We start from the raw sequence: 22,708 nt of genomic DNA, 5'->3' as shown, positions 1-22,708 counted from the left end.
TCAATATGCATGTGTGTGTGGTTAGGTGAGTCCGGTGAGGGTACATCGAGCCTGTGCAAGAGAGTCAGTACAGAAAATAATTCTAAATCATAATAAAATTAGGGGGACAATGCAAATAGTCTGGGTAGCAATTGGATTAACTGTTCAACAGTCTTATGGCTTGGGGGTAGAAGCTGTTAAGGATCCTTTTGGTCCCAGAGTTGCTGAGGACTACCATGCGGTAGCAGAGAGAACAGTCTAAGACTTGGGTGGCTGAAGTCTTTAACAATTTTTAGGACATTCCTCTGACACGGCCTGGTATAGAGGTCCCGGATGGCAGGAAGCTTGGCCCCAGTGATGTACTGGGCCGTACACACTACCCTCTGTAGGACCTTTGCGGTCAGATGCTGAGCAGGTGCAATACCAAGCGGTCAGAATGCTCTTGATGGTGCAGCTGTAGAACCTTTTGAGGACCTGTAGATGCTCAAAAAGCACCCAACATAGCTGTCACGTTTGGACTCCCAGAGGACCTAATTAGCATAATACACTCAATAAAATGTAATGCAAATTAATCTCCATGAAGAACAGCAAGTCACACTAATAAACTATCGGCCTACTTAGTTCATGCACAAATTAATTAATAAAGGATCCAGAACACTAAGTGACAAGGGAGTCAACAGTTTTTAATTTTCAAACGTGTTCAAGCGATATGTCATACCTGAATAAATCCAAAAGGGGGCAACATATACAAAGCAAAGGCATGAAGGACCAGTCTGGAGCTACAAACAGATGCTCGAATGATAATGCAAATCTCTGGTAGCCTATCACTGCCTCTAGAACACTAGAAGAGGCTGACCATGGCATGGGGTACATATACATCCTTGGGGTACCTTGGCTTTGAAATATCATCTCAAGACATAGTGAGATAAGGATATCAAATTACTGTACACGTGATGACAGTCGATAGGCTAAATTTGTTAATGATACAGTACGTTTGTCATTTAGCAGACGCTCTTATCTAGAGTGACTTGCAGGAGCAATTAGGGTTAAGTGCCTTGCTCAAGGGCACATCGGCATATTTTTTACCTAGTCAGTCAACGAATCAGTAAATCGGACATTTTCGAGTTTCCTAGTTCCAACAAGCACATGAACTCGGCATTTATCTTATGGGTGTCAGCCAAACAATTGTATGGTTTCTTTTTTTTAATGAAACATACCTTGCTTCTGGTAGATCCATACCAGTTAAATGAACAGCAAAAGATGAGTAGCCTAAATGATAATCTCTCGTGGATCAAGCATCTGACCAATTACGCAAGACTTTAGTTATTTTTTTTCTTTGTATTATTGAAATTACAATACAATTACAAATAAAGATAGGACATAACTACAAATATATTGTATTCTTATGAAATAAAACAAAAATTATGAATAAAAATCACTACACATGAATTTGCCAGTGACAACAGTTTCATTAAAGTGAAAGCACCTCCAATCAAATTCAAAGTTCAGGAGTTACAATTGTATAAACCTAAGGTAGAGTTGTAAGAATACATATTGTTTTTTGTCATTGACTAATTCTAGATATTTTATTAAATATTCGATTTCAAGTTTTAAAAAATGTTGCATTTGGTGACTGATATTGGATTTTGTGTAAGTAAAATGTACCATAGAGAATTAAGAAATTAACTATTAATTCAGTAGGAGTAGGGGAAACTTTTACACACATAGTTTATGTGTGACTGTGAAGTTATTTTGGAGCGAGTTAACTAAGTAATTACATATTTAATTTCATTAATACGATCCATGTATTTACAATTAAGGATGTAATATGTTGTTATTCAAATTAAATCAATGCTACAAAGCGAGATTTTAGTTCTGGGCTAACCGAGATGACCTATGACACCATGGAACTATCATTCGTGGCGGAGGGTATATTGCGCATTGACGTAGTCCGCGGAGGGATATGGTGTAAAATATGTTTCACAGTACTCTTTTCGCAATTTGCTCTGTATTGACATTGGTAGCGTGTCAGCAGACAACGCTGTACCTGGTCAATGTGATGGGAAGGGACAAGACGAAACCAAAACTATTTTTCAGGTGAAGCGTAATAAGGGACATACGTTCAATGGTTTTACTTGTCGTACTATAAAGGTTAACTTGAATCGGTTGCCATTTTCTTGCTGACCCAATGATTTTCGCGCTGTGACTGAGATGTGATGACCAATGATGAAAATCAAGGAATTTGAATAGATGCAATTTGGATTACATTGAAGAGAATCGCACGAACATCAATGTTTTCGAAGAGGAGAGACGTCACCTGTTTTGAACATCTCGCCACAAGAGGACTATTATGACAGCTAACGTTAGCTGGCTGTGACTTACACAAATTCTATTCAAACTCATTGGTGTTGCATTTCATAGTTTTTCAGGCAAATATATAACGTTAGGCCTGTATTTTGTATTTTCTTGCGATAATCTGATAATCACAAATTGATGTCCGTCAATTCAATTGATATTCTGTTTAGTTAGCATGAAGCTAACGTCAAAGGTAGCTAGCTAGTTAACTGTATAAAATGTTGTCAGCATGGTTGCTTGCCAGCTACAATGCATGGACAACATGACGCTTGTCGTCATAACATGTCACTCTGGTTATATAGTTGAAGTGTTTGTGGGTGTTTGAAGCTTGCAATCTATTTATCCAGAACACTTGACATCATGTAGAATGTCTGGCAAAGCAGTTTTTGAGCTAATTTGTTTGCCTTCTAAATGTATATATAACTAGCTAACTAGCCAGTTTGCAACGCTAGCAATCTGGGTCAGAAAATGACAGCTGACAGTAGGGACTGACATTGTGTACCTTGGGATTGCGGCCAGCCATGCGTAAAGCTGACTGCAGTGTCTGATTGTGGAAATAGTTCAAGGTAAAGCCTTACATAATCTGTTGTAATTGGCTACTGACAGGGAAGAATTTGACACTAGCTCCAGTTTCGCATTCCATTTTAAACGTGATCAGTTGCATCATAACCTGGCTGTTTCTTAGGCAATATCAAAGGTGGACTGGAATGCATGCTTGTCCTTGTAAAACTGACTTGTATTGTGTTAACGCCACAAGCACTAGTTTGCTTGACAGCTAAATCAAGGTTCCACTATCAAAAGAGAATATCCTTCAAAGTGCATTACTGAAGAAAGAACCTTTTGACACCTGACCTAAATTGGACAGTTACGTTGACAATGGAGACTGTTGGAGACTTTGAATACAGCAGAAAGGACCTGGTGGGACATGGTGCTTTTGCTGTGGTGTTCAAAGGAAGGCACAGAAAGGTAAATATCTGGAACATTAAAGGTCTGCATCTCCATCTTTCCCATTGCATTGCTTGCCTCCTCCCTCCTCCTTGCCTACCTTCCCTCTCCTCTATTTTTCTCTGAGGTTATGTGAGAGTGGTGACGTTTATATAAATCTGGGTCAATGGCATTGCACTGCAGTAAATTAACTGTCATTTGGCATAATTTTGTTTAGTTTTCCTTCAACTAACTAGATGTTTAAATATTTGTTATGATAGTGATGCAAGTATTGCAATGAAATACAATTATATCCATTTACAGGCTTCACCTTATTCAAATATAACAATGTTATTTACATGTTTGATCATGCATGTTATTGTTTCATAAGCCTCGATCATGCGATGTTGCGCAATCTTGCGATATGGTCTGGCACTGGGGTGCATTGAGATGCCAGCCGTTCATTCATGAAACGGATGACTCAAACAGCAGTGAATATCTCGCTGACGTAGCCAGCCAGCCTAGACAAGGTGGAGAGAATGGAGCATGTCTTCTTGTTTTTCCTCCTCAAGAGGTCTTCTTTCTCCATCTTCAGTGATGATATGAGCCATGATAATAGTCTACACATCAATGCAATCCTGACTTTTTATTTTTTTTATTTTTATATGATCAATGCAATGAGTTGATAGTCTAGTGATAATACATTCGTACTATTAGCTTGATTGGTCACACACCAGTGATAACAAAGCATCTTGACTGACCGACTGACTGACAGGACTGTGGTGACTGTCCATGATGGGGATGTGGACCAAACTGTTCTGTTGATCCAGGCCTGTCGATCAAGGCGCAGCTGAAGGACGGTCAGAGAGGAGAGAATGTTACTTATGTCTGAGCCTGCTCCACATCTATCTCACTGTGTGATGCTTCCAGGGATGATGTCACCATGCTACCCTATTGCCACAGTTGCTCGTGAGTCTGTGTATCCACATCCATTCCCCCCCACATTGTCAGCAAAGCATTTTACTGTCTCCCCTCTTAACAATGGAGAGACTTGTTTATTTTTTATTAACATTTTAGTTAATTTTGTGCAATTCTACACATTTTGCCATAGGGTGGAGAGAGACTGACCTAACAAAATCAATGGGGTCCCCCCAGCTAGTAACAAGTTTAGATAGTTTTGCAGACAGCTAACTTCTAAAATAGTTTAGCTGATATGGGCTAAATGACTGACTGCCAGTGTCTTACATAACAAGAGAAAAACTGCTAATGCACAACCAAATTTCAAAATTGCACCTTGTGTATTCTAACTCGCAACAGTAAGTTAAGACTCTGAATTAGTTCCTAAATTGAAACTGGATATTGATCCGAGGGCCTTCATGCGGCCCATGGGCTGCCAGTTGCCCATCCCTGATTTAGACAGTGGGGCCTTGTCTGCATTTGCCTGTTGTCTTTTCTATTCTGGATTTTGTCTTACACAGTCAAGTTTTGTCTTACACTCTGGATAAGAGCGTCTGCTAAATTACTAAAATGTACATTTCTCTCGCTACATTGGTGACCAGGGTGGGATCTAGGGCTGGGCGGTATACCTGTATTTTACGATATACTGATTGATGCATGGAGCTGTTTGGGTTTTTACTTCTATGTGATATTTGAATATTTTGTTAAATGGGATAGGCCGTGTGTAACATCCATTCTTATAGTTAGCTAATTGAGTCTTCTCTTTCTGCTCTCTCCATGCCGCTTTCCACACAGACCTAACCCCGCCCCCTGTCACTCAAGGAGTGCATTTGTTGTTCCTCAACCATGAGATACTTGCGTTCAGTCTGCATGGTCAATGCAGCACATTTTTATTTTATCCATCTCCACACAATACCCCATAATGACAAAGCAAAACAGTTTTTTGCTCATTTACAAAAAATAAAAACAGATACCTTATGAGTAATACCTTGTTTATTCATAGTTCAGGGGCATCCTGTTTCCATTATTCATCCTTGATGTTTTTACAACTTGGAGTCCATGTGTGGTCAATTCAATTGATTGGACATGATTTGGAAAAGCACACATCTGTCTATATATGGTCCCAAAGTTGGCAGTGCATGTCAGAGAAAAAAACCAAGCCGTAAGGTGGAAGGAATTGTCCATAGAGCTCCGTGACAGGATTGTGTCGAGGCACCGATCTGGGGAAGGGTACCTAAAAATTCTGCAGCATTGAAGGTCCCCAAGAAGACAGTGAACACAGAGCTGGCCGCCCGGCCAAACTGAGCAATCGGGAAAGAAGGGCTTTGGTCAGGGAGGTGACCAAGAACCTGATGGTCACTCTCTGACAGAGCTACAGAGTTTCTCTGTGGAGATGGGAGAACATTCCAGAAGAACAACCATATCTGCAGCACTCCAGCAATCAGGCCTTAATGGTAGAGTGGCCAGAAGGAAGCCAGTCCTTGGTAAAAGGCACATGACAACCCGCTTGTAGTTTTCCAAAAGAAACCCAAAGGACTCTCAGAACATGGTAAACAGTATTGTCTGGTCTGATGAAACCAAGATTGAAATCTTTGGCCTAAATGCCAAGCGTCACATCTGGAGGAAACCTGGCACCATCCCTACTAGAGGTCGACCGATTATGATTTTTCAACGCCGATACCGACTATTGGAGGACCCAAAAAAGCTGATACCGATTAATCGGCCAATTTTATTTACTTATTTGTAATAATGACAATTACAACAATACTGAATGAACACTTATACATAAATACTATCAATTTAGCCTCAAATAAATAATGAAACATGTTCAATTTGGTTTAAATAATGCAAAAGTGTTGGAGAAAGTAAAAGTGCAATATGTGCCATGTAAAAAAGCTAACGTTTAAGTTCCTTGCTCAAAACATGAGAACATATGAAAGCTGGTGGTACCTTTTAACATGAGTCTTCAATATTCCCAGGTAAGAAGTTTTAGGTTGTAGTTATTATAGGAATTATAGGACTATTTCTCTATACGATTTGTATTTCATATACCTTTAACTATTGGATGTTCTTATAGGCACTTTAGTATTGCCAGTGTAACAGTATAGCTTCTGTCCCTCTCCTCGAGCCCTACCTGGGCTCAAACCAGGAACACATCGACAACAGCCACCCTCGAAGCAGCGTTACCCATGTAGAGCAAGGGGAACAACTACTCCAAGTCTCAGAGCGAGTGACGTTTGAAACGCTATTAGCGCGCACCTGGCTAACTAGCTAGCCATTTCACATCGGTTACACCAGCCTAATCTTGGGAGTTGATAGGCTTGAAGTCATAAACAGCGCAATGCTTGAAGAATTGCGAAGGGCTGCTGGCAAAACGCACAAAAGTGCTGTTTGAATGAATGCTTACGAGCCTGCTGGTGCCTACCACCGCTCAGTCACACTGCTCTATCAAATATCAAATCATAGACTTAATTATAATATAATAAACACACAGAAATACGAGCCTTAGGTCATTAATATGGTCGAATCCGGAAACTATCATCTCGAAAACAAAACGTTTATTTTTTCAGTGAAATACAGAACCGTTCCGTATTTTATCTAACGGGTGGCATCCCTAAGTCTAAATATTCCTGTTACATTGCACAACCTTCAATGTTATGTCATAATTACGTAAAAATCGGTCAAATTAGTTTGCAACGAGCCAGGCGGCCCAAACTGTTGCATATACCCTGACTCTGCGTGCAATGAACGCAAGAGAACTGACACAATTTCACCTGGTTAATATTGCCTGCTAACCTGGATTTCTTTTAGCTAAATATGCAGGTTTAAAAATATATACTTCTGTGCATTGGTTTTAAGAAAGGCATTGATGTTTATGGTTAGGTACAGTCGTGCAACGATTGTGCTTTTTTTCGCAAATGCGCTTTTGTTAAATCATCCCCCTTTTGGCGAAGTTGGCTGTCTTTGTTAGGAAGAAATAGTATTCACACAGTTCGCAATGAGCCAGGCGGCCCAAACTGCTGCATATACCCTGACTCTGTTGCAGAGGTGACACATTTTCCCTAGTTAAAATAAATTCATGTTAGCAGGCAATGTTAACTAAATATGCAGGTTTAAAAATATACTTGTGTATTGATTTTAAGAAAGACATTGATGTTTAGGGTTAGGTACACGTTGGAGCAACGACAGTCCTTTTTCGCGAATGCGCACCGCATCGATTATATGCAACGCAGGACAGGCTAGATAACCTAGTAATATCATCGACCATGTGTAGTTAACTAGTGATTTATGATTGATTGATAATTTTTTACAAGATAAGTTTAATGCTAGCTAGCAACTTACCTTGGCTTCTTACTGCATTCGCGTAACAGGCAGGCTCCTCGTGGGGTGCAATGTAAAGCAGGTGGTTAGAGCGTTGGACTAGTTAACCGTAAGGTTGCAAGATTGAATCCCCAAGCTGACAAGGTAAAAATCTGTCATTCTGCCCCTGAACAAGGCAGTTAACCCACCGTTCCTAGGCCATCATTGAAAATAAGAATGTGTTCTTAACTGACGTGCCTAGTTAAAAAAAATATTAGAAAAAATAAATAATAATCGGCAAATCGGTGGCCAAAAATACCGATTACCGATTGTTATGAAAATGTTAATTGGCCCTAATTAATCGGCCATTCCAATTAATCGGTCGACCTCTAATCTCTACGGCGAAGCATGATGGTGGCATCATCATGCTATGGGGATGTTTTTCAGCTGCAGGGACTGGGAGACTAGTTAGGATCGAGAGAAAGATGAACAGAGCAAAGTACAGAGTTCCTTGATGAAAACCTGCTCCAGAGCGCTCAGGACCTTAGACTGGGAAAAAGGTTCACCTTCCAACAGGACAATGACCCTAAGCACACAGCCAAGAGAATGCTGGAGTGGCTTCGGGACAAGTCTCTAAATGTCCTTGAGTGGTCCAGCCAGAGCCCGTACTTGAACCCGATCGAACATTTCTGAAGAGACCTGAAAATAGCTGTGCAGTGAAGCTCCCCATCCAACCTGACAGAGCTTGAGAGGATCTGCAGAGAAAAGTGGGAGAAATTCCCCAAATACAGTTGTGCCAAGCTTGTAGTGTCATAACCAAGAACACTCAAGGCTGTAATCACTGCCAAAGGTGCTTCAACAAAGTACTGAGTAAAGGGTCTGAATACTTATGTAAATGTAATATTTCCAGGGGTTTTTCATTTATAAATTTGCTAAAATTTCAAATCTGTTTTTGCTTTGTCATTATGTGGTATTGTGTGTAGATTGAGACAAAACTATTTAATCAATTTTGGAATAAGGCTGTAACAACAAAATGTGGAAAAGGTCAATGGGTCTGAATACTTTCAGAATGCACTGTACATTGATTGGTAGGTTACGCAAATACTGCCTGAAACACCTGATTTTTGTCTCTGTGCTCAATAACCTGTGAAACACTTTGTGATGTTCTTTGTTCGCATGCGTGAAATGTACATTATGGAAAACATGTCTCGCACTCAGTCATTTTTGGTAGAATACGATTTTGGCACTTTTAGGTTAGTACGGAAGTGAATCATTTAAACCACTTAAATATACTCACATTCACTGAACATGTTGTATTTGAAACTCAAATATTCATTTCCCAACTGCTTTTAAAAAATAATCCTACAGGCTCTTTAACATTCTCCATACCTTCTATTCCAATGCATCAACATTATGCATGCCCACCAAACTTTATTGTATTGCTGACCACATTGTACAACTATTTTGAGTGAAAGTTGTATTGCAAGGGAAGTAATACAGTACCAGTCAAAAGTTTGGACATACCTACTCATTCAATGGTTTCTCTTTATTTTTGCTATTTTCAACATTGTAGAATAATGGTGAAGACATCAACACTATGAATTAACACACACATGGAATCATTTAGTAACCAAAAAGGTGTTAAACAAACATATTTGATTCTTCAAAGTAGCCACCATTTGCCTTGACGACAGCTTTGCCCACTCTTGGCATTCTCTCAACCAGCTTCATGGGGTAGTCACCTGGAATGCTTTTCCAGCAGTTGAAAGAGTTCCCACATATGCTGAGCAATTGTTTGGTGCTTTTTCTTCACTCTGTGGTCCAACTCATCCCAAACCATCTCAATTGGGTTGAGGTCGGGTGATTGTGGAGGCCAGGTCATCTGGTGCAGCAATCCATCACTATTCTTGGTCAAATAGCCCTTGCACAGCCTGGAGGTGTGTTTTGGGTTATTGTCCTATTGAAAAACAAATGATAGTCTCACTAAGCGCAATCCAGATGGGATGGCGTATCGCTGCAGAATGCTGTGGTAGCCATGCTGGTTAAGTGTGCCATCAAATTCTAAATAAATCATTGACAGTGTCACCTGCAAAGCACCCCCACACCATAACACCTCCTCCTCCATACTTCACGGTTGGAACAACACATGCGGAGAGCATTTGTTCACCTGCTCAGCATCTCACAAAGACATGGCGGTTGGAACCAAACATCTAAAATTTGGACTCATCAGACCAAAGGACAGATTTCCACCGGTCTAATGTCCATTGCTCATGTTTCTTGGCCAAGCAAGTCTCTTCTTCTTACTTGTGTTATTTTAATAGTGGTTTCTTTGCAGCAATTAGACCAGAAAGGCCTGATTTCACGCGGTCTCCTCTGAACAGTTGATGTTGAAATGTGTCTGTTACTTGAACTCTGAAGCATTTATTTGGGCTGCAATCTTAGGTGCAGTTAACTGCAACTTATTCTCTGCAGCAGAGGTAACTCTGGGTCTTCCTTTCCTGTGGCGTTCCTCATGAGAGCCAGTTTCATCATATCGCTTGATGGTTTTTGCGACTGCACTTGAAGAAACTTTAAAAGTTCTTGAAATGTTCCGTATTGACTGACCTTCATGACTTTTAAAGTAATGATGGACTGTCTTTCTCTTTTGTTTATTATAAGATGGAGCCGAAGAACATGGCTGATTGTTTTATATTCTCCCAACAAATTGTGCCATTTCGTTTTTTTAACTTATTGTGTATGTATTGTGGCTGCTACAGTCTCTTAAGACCGAAAGAACTTCTGGACATCAGAACAGTGATTACTCACCGCGGACTGGAAGAAACTTTTTTCTTTTAACGAGTCCGACGAGAATGATATCCTGCTTTCAGTGGAACAGGCCCAGATCCTCGCCTTTTGCGTGAAGAAATGATGCAGGAAAAGGGACCGCGGATCAGGCATGCTTCTGAAGATCCGTTGGCGAGCGAGTAAACTCCAACTGCCATCCGTTCTTCTTGCTAACGTGCAATCTTTGGATAATAAAATTGATGACCGACGATTAAGATTATCCTACCAACGGGACATTAAAAACTAACTTATGTTTCACAGAGACATGGTTGAACGACGATACGGCCAATATAGAGCTAGCGGGATTTTCCATGCACCGGCAGAATAGAGACGCTACCTCTGGTAAGACGAGGGGTGGGGTTGTGTGTCTTTGTCAATAACAGCTGGTGCACGATGTCGAATATTAAATAAGTCTCGAGGTATTGCTCGCCTAAGGTAGAGTACCTTATGATAAGCTGTAGACCACACTATCTACTAAGAGATCTCATCTATATTATTCGTAGCTGTCTGTTTACCACCATAGAACGAAGCTGGCACTAAGGCCGCTCTCAACCAACTCTATAAGGCCATAAGCAAAGAAGAAAATGCACACCCAGAAGGGGCTCTCTTATTGGCCGGGGACTTCAATGCAGGCAAACTTAATTTGGTAAAACAGATTTTTTTTTTACCAGCATGTCATGTGCAACCAGAGAGAAAAAAAAATCAGAGACCACCTTTACTCCACACGCAGAGATGCATACAAAGCTCTCCCCCGCCCTCCATTTGGCGAATCTGACCATAATTCTATCCTCCTGATTCCTGCTTACAAGCAAAAACTAAAGCAAGACGTACCAGTGACTCGCTCAATACGGAAGTGGTCAGATGACACTACACTACAGGACTGTTTTGCTATCACTGACTGGGATGTGTTCCGGGATTCATCCAATGGCATTGAGGAGTACACCACCTCAGTCATCGGCTTCATCAATAAGTGCATCGACGACGTCGTCCCCACAGTGACTGTACGTACATATCCCAACCAGAGGCCTTGGATTACAGGCAACGTCCACATCGAGCTAAAGGCTAGAGCTGCCACTTTCAAGGAGCGGGAGACTAACATGGAGCTTCTAAGAAATCCCGCTATGCCCTCAGACCAACCATCAAACAAGCAAAGCGTCAAGACAGGATTAAGATTGAATCCGACTACACCGTCTCTGACGCTCGTCGGATGTGGCAGGGCTTGAAAACTATTACGGACTACAAAGGGAAACCCAGACGCGTGCTGCCCAGTGATGAGCCTACCAGACGAGCTAAATGCCTTTTATGCTCGCTTCGAGGCAAGCATCACTGAAGCATGCACGAGAGCACCAGATATTCTGGATGACTGTGTGATAATACTCTCGGTAGCCGATGTGGGAAAAAAACCTTTGAACAGGTCAACATTCACAAAGCTGCTGGGCCAGATAGATTAGCAGTACGTGTACTCGGAGCATGCGCGAACCGACTGGCAAGTGTCTTCACTGACGTTTTCAACGTCTCCCTGACCAAGTCTGTAATACCTACATGTTTCAAGCAGACCACCATAATCCCCGTTCCCAAGGAAGCGAAGGTAACCTGCCTAAATGATTACCGCCCCGTGGCACTCACGTCGGTAGCCATGAAGTACTTTGAAAGGCTGGTCATGGCTCACATCAACAGCATCCTCCCGGAGACCCTAGACCCACTCCAAATCCATTTATCTTCTGTATACCACACCTACCTTGTCACAACACAACTGATTGGCTCAAACGCATTAAATGTACTTTTAACAAGGCACACTACCTCATGAAGCTGGTAGAGAGAATGCCAAGAGCAACTTTGAAGAATCTGAAATATAAAACATATTTTGATTTGTTTAACAATTTTTGGGGGGTTATTACATGATTCCATATGTGTTGTTTCATAGTTTTGATGTCTTCACTATTATTCTACAATGTAGAAAATAGTACAAATAAAGAAAAACCCTTGAATGAATTGGTGTGTCAACTTTTTACTACTGTATGTTTAGGTTATGCCATATTTATTGGCTAATATGCATATGCAGCTGTTTTTTTTTTACATGACACACATAAACACACCTATTTCTCTGCATGCTTTTATTTGGGTTTCTATGCAAAGCATTTGATTTAATGTTTCTTAATCCTGCTGCTAATTCTTTGAAAAGTGACACATAATCATGCCAAAACATGATTCAACAATTGAATTCACTGACAGAGCTGGCTAATGAAATTGAAATTGACATTTACAGTAGCTGGCTAGGCTAGTCTGTGACATTGGCAATAAATTGACTAAAGGGTGAATGGAGTTACCTCTTCATATGATCAAAACAATTCCTCTTGCATGCTGCATATTTCAAGTGCACTCAAAGGATTTATTTTATTTCAGTCTGGGAGCTAGCTTGCTATATCTGTTCCTCTTCATCAGACAGCAGCTCTCGTTTTCACAAGAGACTGTTATCGTAGATAGGCGAAGGCCATCTGAACACCCTTAGAGTGTGCGGCTCTCTATTTTTTTAAGTGTTCCACTCCGTTAGCCAGCACCTCGCCTAAATAGGTGTGCGTTTCTTTCGCCTCTAGAAGGCCATTGGCTACCTTCATCACGAGGGGTATGTACAGGAGTTCTGATTGGTTCCAAGTTTAGTAGCTCGTCAAATTTGCCTGAACTGTTGAGTGTTGACATATACTTTTTATGAGTGTGCAACAATTGAAGGTGCCAACAAATGTTATTGTCACCATAAGAATATTTTGCTTTTATTTACAAACAAATTCTTATTTACAATGACGGCCTACCCCGGCCAAACCCTAACTCGGACAATGCTGGGCCAATTGTGCACCGCCCTGTGTGACTCGCAATCACCGGCCGTGATGCAGTGCCTTAGACCTTTGCGCCACTCGGGAGACCAAACAAGATAGCCCTATTTGGTCAAATACCAAATCCATATTATTGGCAAGAACAGCTCAAATAAGCAAAGAGAAACGACAGTCCATTAAGACATTAAGGTCGGTCAATCTGGAAAATGTGAAGTTTTTTTTCAAGTGCAGTTGCAAAAACCATCAAGCGCATGATAACGGTGTTCTAGTATTCATTTGACTGTTTCTTCATTCAGTCTGAGGCCTATCTGATTGAAACCCAAGAAACCTGTGTTGGTTTATTGTCCAAGATGTCCTCTCTTCCCCTGCATCTCTCTCACAAACGATGATACACTGCATGCAAAGCAATTAAAGGCCAGTTGGCCTGAGCTTTATACACACACACACACACACACACACACACACACACACACACACACACACACACACACAAGCTTCCCTTGGCATTAGTGTAAGTGATGGAGGAACTGAACAGGTTTAAAGGGATTTTAACTAGTTGTTCCTTTATTTCACTCCTTCCTACGACTGCAGAAGACTGATTGGGAGGTGGCCGTCAAGAGCATTACCAAGAAGAACCTCTCCAAGTCCCAGATCCTGCTTGGCAAGGAAATCAAAATCCTCAAGGTGAGTAGTATGCTTAACCTAATTCCTTCTCACTTATCTTGGAAACGTATTTAAAGAATGAGTTGACATCGATCTTCCATTAGTCATCATGTTTGACTGAAAGGCCTTGACTTATAAATCTAAATAGAAGCCAGTTGTCACGTAAAATGTACAGTAGCTAATGCATCGCTAATGTACTTGTTTTCTTCATTACTTTTTCCAGGAACTTCAACATGAGAACATTGTGGCGCTTTATGATGTCCAGGTAAGTCCTTATCTTGTTTTCCATTGAAGTAAGGTAGAGCTCAGTTGATTGCAGGTAGACCGAGTGTGTCTACTGTGTTAGCCTAGCGTCACTAAAGCAGAGTTAGCCTAGCGTCACTACTAAAGCCGAGTTAGCCTAGCGTCACTACTAAAGCCGAGTTAGCCTAGCGTCACTACTAAAGCCGAGTTAGCCTAGCGTCACTACTAAAGCCGAGTTAGCCTAGCGTCACTACTAAAGCCGAGTTAGCCTAGCGTCACTACTAAAGCCGAGTTAGCCTAGCGTCACTACTAAAGCCGAGTTAGCCTAGCGTCACTACTAAAGCCGAGTTAGCCTAGCGTCACTAAAACTCGGAGGCTGCATGCTGACTGAGCCTCTAGTTCACTCAGGTGCTTTTTATACTGACCGCTCTTCGTTTCATCTAGCCATTCTCAACAACAGTGCTCAATTAGACCAACAGCAAGTGAAATAGCGGGGCGGCAAATTCAAAACAACAAAAATCTCATAATTCAAATTTCTAAAACATACAACTTATATCCCATTTTAAAGATACACTTCTCGTTAATCCAACCACATTGTCCGATTTCAAAAAGGCTTTACGGCGAAAGCATAACATTAGATTATGTTAGGACAGCGCCTAAACAAGAAAAACCACACAGCCATTTTCCAAGCAAGGAGAGGCGTCACAAAAAACAGAAATACAGCTAAAATGAATCACTAACCTTTGATGATCTTCATCAGATGACACTCCCAGGACTCAATGTTACACAATACATGTATGCTTTGTTCGATAGAGTTCATATTTATATCCAAAAACCCCATTTTACATTGGCGCGTGATGTTCAGAAAATGTATTGCCTCCAAAACTCCCGGTGAATGAGCACATCAATTTACAAAAATACTCATCATAAACGTTGATAAAATTTACAACAGTTATTGAAAGAATTATAGATACACTTCTCCTTAACCTGTTAGGGCTAGGGGGCAGCATTTGCACGTCTGGATAAAAAAAAATGTACCCGATTTAATCTGGTTACTAATCCTACCCAGTAACTAGAATATGCATATACTTATTATATATGGATAGAAAACACTCTAAAGTTTCTAAAACTGTTTGAATGGTGTCTGTGAGTATAACAGAACTCATTTGGCAGGCAAAACCCTGAGATATTTTCTGACAGGAAGTGGATACCTGATGTGTTGTATTGACTTTAAACCTATCCCATTGAAAAACACAGGGGCTGAGGAATATTTTGGCACTTCCTATTGCTTCCACTAGATGTCACCAGCCTTTACAAAGTGTTTTGAGTCTTCTGGAGGGAGATCTGACCGAACAAGAGCCATGGAACGATGATGTCCCATTAGACACCTGGCGCGCGAGTTCATGTTGGGTACCCTCGTTCCAATACGTTATAAAAGAGTATGCATTCGTCCACCTTGAATATTATTCATGTTCTGGTTAAAAAAGGCCCTAATGATTTATGCTATACAACGTTTGACATGTTTGAACGAACGTAAATATATTTTTTCCCCTCGTTCATGACGAGAAGTCCGGCTGGCTTAGATCATGTGCTAACAAGACGGAGATTTTTGGACATAAATGATGAGCTTTTTTGAACAAAACTACATTCGTTATGGACCTGTGATACCTGGAAGTGACATCTGATGAAGAGAATCAAAGGTAATGGATTATTTACATAGTATTTTCGATTTTAGATCTCCCCAACATGACGTCTAGTCTGTATCGCAACGCGTATTTTTCTGGGCGCAGTGCTCAGATTATTGCAAAGTGTGATTTCCCAGTAAGGTTATTTTTAAATCTGGCAAGTTGATTGCGTTCAAGAGATGTAAATCTATAATTCTTTAAATGACAATATAATATTTTACCAATGTTTTCTAATTTTAATTATTTAATTTGTGACGCTGACTTGACTGCCGGTTATTGGAGGGAAACGATTTCCTCAACATCAATGCCATAGTAAAACGCTGTTTTTGGATATAAATATGAACTTGATAGAACTAAAAATGCATGCATTGTCTAACATAATGTCCTAGGAGTGTCATCTGATGGAGATTGTAAAAGGTTAGTGCATCATTTTAGCTGGTTTTATGGTTTTGGTGACCCTGTCTTTGACTTGACAAAACATTACACACAACTCTTGTAAATGTACTGTCCTAACATACTCTAAATTTATGCTTTCGCCGTAAAACCTTTTTGAAATCGTAAAACGTGGTTAGATTAAGGAGATGTTTATCTTTCAAAGGGTGTAAAATAGTTGTATGTTTGAAAAATTTGAATTTTGACATTTATTTGGATTCAAATTTGCCGCTCTTGAAATGCACCTGCTGTTGGAGTGCACCACGGGTGGCACGCTAGCGTCCCACCTAGCCCATAGAGGTTAATGCAACCGCTGTGTCAGATTTCAAAATAGCTTTACGGCGAAAGCACATTGTTCAATATTCTGAGTGCAGAGCTCAGCCATCAAAGCAAGCTATACAGTTACCCGCCAAGTTCTGGAGTCAACAAAACTCAGAAATAGTATTATAAATCTTCACTTACCTTTGCTGATCTTCGTTGAAATGCACTCCCAGGACTCCCACTTCCACAAGAAATGTTCGTTTTGTTCGATAAACTCCATATTTATGTCCAAATACCTCCGTTCGCACGTTCAGATCACTAATCCAAAGGCATAATGCGCGAGCGCAAAACCCGAGACGAAAAGTCAAATAGTTCCATTACCGTTTGTTGAAACATGTCAAACGATGTTTACAATCAATCCTTAGGGTCTTTTAAACATAAATCTTCGATAATATTCCAACTGGACAATAGCGTATTCATTACAGAGAAAAAAGAAGGAATGGCGTGCCTGCGTGCCCGCCCGCCCAGTAAACAACTCGTTGGTCTCATGCTTGAGACAGCTCTTATTCTCTCCCCAGTAACAGTAGAAGCATGAAACAAGGTTCTAAAGACTGTTGACATCTAGTGGAAGCCTTAGGAAGTGCAAAATGACCCCACAGACACAGTAGTTTGGAAAGGCAATCACTTGAAAAACTACAAACCACTTCCTGGTTGGATTTTTCTCAGGTTTTTGCCTGCCATATGAGTTCTGTTATACTCACAGACATCATTCAAACAGTTTTAGAAACTTCAGAGTGTTTTCTATCCAAATATACTAATAATATGCATATCCTACCTTCTGGGCCCGAGTAGCAGGCAGTTTAATTTTGGCACGTTATTCATCTGAATTTCCGAATACTGCCCCCTGTCACCAAGAAGTTTGAACTCTGACAGATCACTGACTGGTGGGCCAAGGCTGTGACCACTGACTGACTGGTGGAGCCTGGGAGCTTCTCAGTCACATGACACCACATGACTGGCCATGGTTATACCAGCAGCATGCATTGTATGGCCCATCTCCCTGGTCGCCAATCAGAACTCAGCACCGACTGTCCTCAGTGATGTAACGGGCAGGGTCGTCCAAGGTGGGGGACAAAATGGCCGCCACCAAAGGTCAGGTGTTAGTCGAGCTCATCGTGACCTTACTTCATGGTGACTAGTAGACCTGTAGCTTTGGGTCAGCATGGAAATCACTGAGAGCTGTCTATAAAAGAACAGGAAACAGCCTTTGAAACACCAGCTCAGCCCTCCTCAGTTCATGGGCTCTCTCTGTGTGGGCTTCATTGTTCACTCCATGGTTAGCAGGTAGCGCTATGAGTCTCTCTGCGTTCTCTAGCTATAAAAAGTATTTCCGGTAGTGCTCCACCCAATTGGGAGAGATTGAAAGAGTGGTATTAGAGAGAGCTATTGAAGCGATGATCAAGCAGTGCTGCCCACACGGTGAGGCACTTCCTGTGTTTATGTAAGCCTCCCACCGGGACCCTGCTGCTCTACGCTTCCGGCCCTCCTCCCTTCATCTCTCCGGCCGCGCCCCTGATGTAATCACCACTTATAGAGTCAGACATTTCCGTTATGCTAATGTAGTGTGTGATGTAAAATGTGTTTGATAAGTTCCTTGTCAATGCTGAGCAGACTGGATGAGTGGAAGTAGGTTAAATCCACTAATACAGGCACTTGGTGCTGCCGATTTATCTTTTCATACCCCTTATGATTAAGATTTGGATTTGGGGTCAGGGTATCTTTACTAGATATGTGATTAGGGGGAGGGGCAATTTCTACCTGGAAGTGAATAGGATTGCCACAGAACACACACTGAAGACACTGGTTTGGGCTTTGTGTGTAGCGTGTCTTAGAGTCAGTCTCCCTCTCCTCCCATTGGCAGGGCTGTACTCTCCCTGGGCCATCTCTCGCCTCTGCAGCTGTCGCCTTTGGCACACAGGCATTGGGGCTTAGAGATGCCGTCTGAAAGGAAAGAGAGAAGAGACTGCTGCTTCGGCGTTTAGAGGGAGACGAAGATAGTGTTGCAGTGTTAGAGATGGGTGTTAGGCCTCCAAGCGTCCTCTCTTTCTAGGCTTTCTTTTCACTCTCTCTCTTTCTATTGCACTCTCATTTCTCTTCTTTGTTTCTTCCCACGGTCTTTGTTTATTTAGTTGTCTCTCTGTCTGTCTCTCTCGCGCTCTCTGTCTCTCTCGCGCTCTCTGTCTCTCTCGCGCTCTCTGTCTCTCTCGCGCTCTCTGTCTCTCTCGCGCTCTCTGTCTCTCTCGCGCTCTCTGTCTCTCTCGCGCTCTCTGTCTCTCTCGCGCTCTCTCTGTCCCTCTCGCGCTCTCTCTGTCCCTCTCGCTCTCTCTCTGTCCCTCTCGCTCTCTCTCTGTCCCTCTCGCTCTCTCTCTGTCCCTCTCGCTCTCTCTCTGTCCCTCTCGCTCTCTCTCTGTCCCTCTCGCTCTCTCTCTGTCCCTCTCGCTCTCTCTCTGTCCCTCTCGCTCTCTCTCTGTCCCTCTCGCTCTCTCTCTGTCCCTCTCGCTCTCTCTCTGTCCCTCTCGCTCTCTCTCTGTCCCGCTCGCTCTCTCTCTGTCCCTCTCGCTCTCTCTCTGTCTCTCGCTCTCTCTCTGTCCCTCTCGCTCTCTCTCTGTCCCTCTCGCTCTCTCTCTGTCCCTCTCGCTCTCTCTCTGTCCCTCTCGCTCTCTCTCTGTCCCTCTCGCTCTCTCTCTGTCCCTCTCGCTCTCTCTCTGTCCCTCTCGCTCTCTCTCTGTCCCTCTCGCTCTCTCTCTGTCCCTCTCGCTCTCTCTCTGTCCCTCTCGCTCTCTCTCTGTCCCTCTCGCTCTCTCTCTGTCCCTCTCGCTCTCTCTCTGTCTGTCGCTCGCTCGCTCTCTGTCTGTCGCTCGCTCTCTGTCTGTCGCTCGCTCGCTCGCTCTCTGTCTGTCGCTCGCTCGCTCTCTGTCTGTCGCTCGCTCGCTCTCTGTCTGTCGCTCGCTCGCTCTCTGTCTGTCTGTCTGTCGCTCGCTCGCTCGCTCTCTGTCTGTCTGTCGCTCGCTCTCTGTCTCTGTCTGTCTGTCGCTCGCTCGCTCTCTGTCTGTCTGTCGCTCGCTCGCTCGCTCTCTGTCTGTCGCTCGCTCGCTCTCTGTCTGTCGCTCGCTCGCTCTCTCTAGCTCGTTCTCGCTCGCTCTCTCTAGCTCGCTCTCGCTCGCTCTCTCTAGCTCGCTCGCTCGCTCGCTCTCTCTAGCTCGCTCTCGCTCGCTCTCTCTAGCTCGCTCGCTCGCTCTCTCTCTGTCGCTCGCTCGCTCGCTCTCTGTCTCTCGCTCGCTCGCTCTCTGTCTCTCGCTCGCTCGCTCTCTGTCTCTCGCTCGCTCGCTCTGTCTCTCGCTCGCTCGCTCTCTGTCGCTCGCTCGTTCTCTAGCTCGCTCTCTGTCGCTCGCTCGCTCGCTCTCTGTCGCTCGCTCGCTCTCTGTCGCTCGCTCGCTCTCTGTCGCTCGCTCGTTCTCGCTCTCTGTCGCTCGCTCGTTCTCGCTCTCTGTCGCTCGCTCGTTCTCGCTCGCTCTCTGTCGCTCGCTCGTTCTCGCTCTCTCTCTGTCGCTCGCTCGCTCTCTCTCTGTCGCTCGCTCGCTCTCTCTTTGTCGCTCGCAGACCCCTGCCCTAGCATCTGGATTCAGATATAGGCTTAGATATTAGCTTATCCTTGGTCATACTCTTCAATCTCAGTTGAGGTGGAGGGCGTCTGGTGGTTATCGATGCCACACCGCTAAAAGGCCAATTAACCTCTATGGGCTAGGTGGGACGCTAGCGTGCCACCCGTGGTGCACTCCATCAACAGCAGGTGCATTTCAAGAGCGGCAAATTTGAATCCAAATAAATGTCAAAATTCAAATTTTTCAAACATACAACTATTTTACACCCTTTGAAAGATAAACATCTCCTTAATCTAACCACGTTTTACGATTTCAAAAAGGTTTTACGGCGAAAGCATAAATTTAGAGTATGTTAGGACAGTACATTTACAAGAGTTGTGTGTAATGTTTTGTCAATTCAAAGACAGGGTCACCAAAACCATAAAACCAGCTAAAATGATGCACTAACCGTTTACAATCTCCATCAGATGACACTCCTAGGACATTATGTTAGACAATGCATGCATTTTTAGTTCTATCAAGTTCATATTTATATCCAAAAACAGCGTTTTACTATGGCATTGATGTTGAGGAAATCGTTTCCCTCCAATAACCGGCAGTCAAGTCAGCGTCACAAATTAAATAATTAAAATTAGAAAACATTGGTAAAATATTATATTGTCATTTAAAGAATTATAGATTTACATCTCTTGAACGCAATCAACTTGCCAGATTTAAAAATAACCTTACTGGGAAATCACACTTTGCAATAATCTGAGCACTGCGCCCAGAAAAATACGCGTTGCGATACAGACTAGACGTCATGTTGGGGAGATCTAAAATCGAAAATACTATGTAAATAATCCATTACCTTTGATTCTCTTCATCAGATGTCACTTCCAGGTATCACAGGTCCATAACGAATGTAGTTTTGTTCAAAAAAGCTCATCATTTATGTCCAAAAATCTCCGTCTTGTTAGCACATGATCTAAGCCAGCCGGACTTCTCGTCATGAACGAGGGGAAAAAATATATTTACGTTCGTTCAAACATGTCAAACGTTGTATAGCATAAATCATTAGGGCCTTTTTTAACCAGAACATGAATAATATTCAAGGTGGACGAATGCATACTCTTTTATAACGTATTGGAACGAGGGTACCCAACATGAACTCGCGCGCCAGGTGTCTAATGGGACATCATCGTTCCATGGCTCTTGTTCGGTCAGATCTCCCTCCAGAAGACTCAAAACACTTTGTAAAGGCTGGTGACATCTAGTGGAAGCAATAGGAAGTGCCAAAATATTCCTCAGCCCCTGTGTTTTTCAATGGGATAGGTTTAAAGGTAATACAACACATCAGGTATCCACTTCCTGTCAGAAAATGTCTCAGGGTTTTGCCTGCCAAATGAGTTCTGTTATACTCACAGACACCATTCAAACAGTTTTAGAAACTTTAGAGTGTTTTCTATCCATATATAATAAGTATATGCATATTCTAGTTACTGGGTAGGATTAGTAACCAGATTAAATCGGGTACATTTTTTTTATCCAGACGTGCAAATGCTGCCCCCTAGCCCTAACAGGTTAAGAAAGTGTGGTCTGTTTACAGTCGACGGTCATTAGCTGAGGGTAGGAGCACTGTCGCTGGGTGTTTGTAGGAGTGTGAGGTGGTGCCTCGTTAGAGAACGCTGCTGGGGCTCATTGACCTTTGAAAGGCCCGCTGCACTGTGAGGGCTCCTTTAGATCTCAATGCAGGCAAAACATAAAGCCTAGCCTATAAACACACATCACAGACGTTGTGATATCAGTCATTCATGTGTAGTATACAGTACACACTCAGAGGGCTATACAGGGAGACTTCCACTCACATGCTGACCCCACCACCCGCGTCGCGTGCGCAAGCGTTGCAAAATAAATTAAAACATACACTACCGTTCAAAAGTTTGGGGTCACTTGGAAATGTTTTTGAAAGAAAAGCAAAAAATAATTGTCCACTGCATTTCTGATCAATTTGATGTTATTTTATTGAAGACATTGTTAATGTTGTAAATGACTATTGTAGCTGGAAACGGCAGATTTTTTTATGGAATATCTACATAGGCGTACAGAGGCCCATTATCAGCAACCATCACTCCAGTGTTCCAGTGGCACGTTGTGTTAGCTAATCCAAGTTTATCATTTTAAAAGGCTAATTGATCATTAGAAAACCCTTTTGCAATTATGTTAGCACAGCTGAAAACTGTTATGCTGATAAAAGAAGCAATAAATCTGCCATTTAGACTGGTTGAGTATCTGGAGCATCAGCATTTGTGGGTTCGATTACAGGCTCAAAATGTCCAGAAACAAAGAACTTTGTTCTGAAACTCGTCAGTCTATTGTTGTTCTGAGAAATTAAGGCTATTCCATGTGAGAAATTGCCAAGAAACTGAAGTTCTCGTACAACACTGTGTACTACTCCCTTCACAGAACAGCTCAAACTGGCTCTAACCAGAATAGAAAGAGGAGTGGGAGGCCCCGGTGCACAACTGAGCAAGAGGACAAGTACATTAGAGTGTCTAGTTTGAGAAACGGATGCCTCACGCGTCCTCAACTGGCAGCTTCATTAAATAGTACCCGC

At 42.5% G+C, this 22,708-nt stretch overlaps 1 protein-coding gene across 2 annotated transcripts in view; it reads left to right on the top strand.

Annotated features, from left to right (window-relative positions):
• The first annotated feature begins 1,962 nt into the window (after positions 1-1,962).
• LOC106612954 (serine/threonine-protein kinase ULK2) overlaps positions 1,963-22,708 on the top strand; it is a 75,518-nt gene continuing 54,772 nt past the window's right edge. The window contains exons 1-3 of one of the 2 annotated variants that reach the window (XM_014214669.3): positions 1,963-3,300; positions 13,758-13,850; positions 14,053-14,094. In XM_014214669.3, coding sequence (XP_014070144.3) covers positions 3,211-3,300; positions 13,758-13,850; positions 14,053-14,094 — 225 coding nt within the window. In that variant the 5' untranslated portion in view covers positions 1,963-3,210. The remainder of the gene's footprint in view (positions 3,301-13,757; positions 13,851-14,052; positions 14,095-22,708) is intronic. The other variant, XM_014214668.3, reaches the window with a different exon arrangement.

Source organism: Salmo salar, chromosome 09, assembly GCF_965601325.2.
Source record: "Salmo salar chromosome 09, fSalSal1, whole genome shotgun sequence".
NCBI classification, from domain to species: domain Eukaryota; kingdom Metazoa; phylum Chordata; class Actinopteri; order Salmoniformes; family Salmonidae; genus Salmo; species Salmo salar.
Note: the sequence above shows the minus strand (reverse complement) of the source record. Positions and strands in the feature narration are given on the sequence as shown.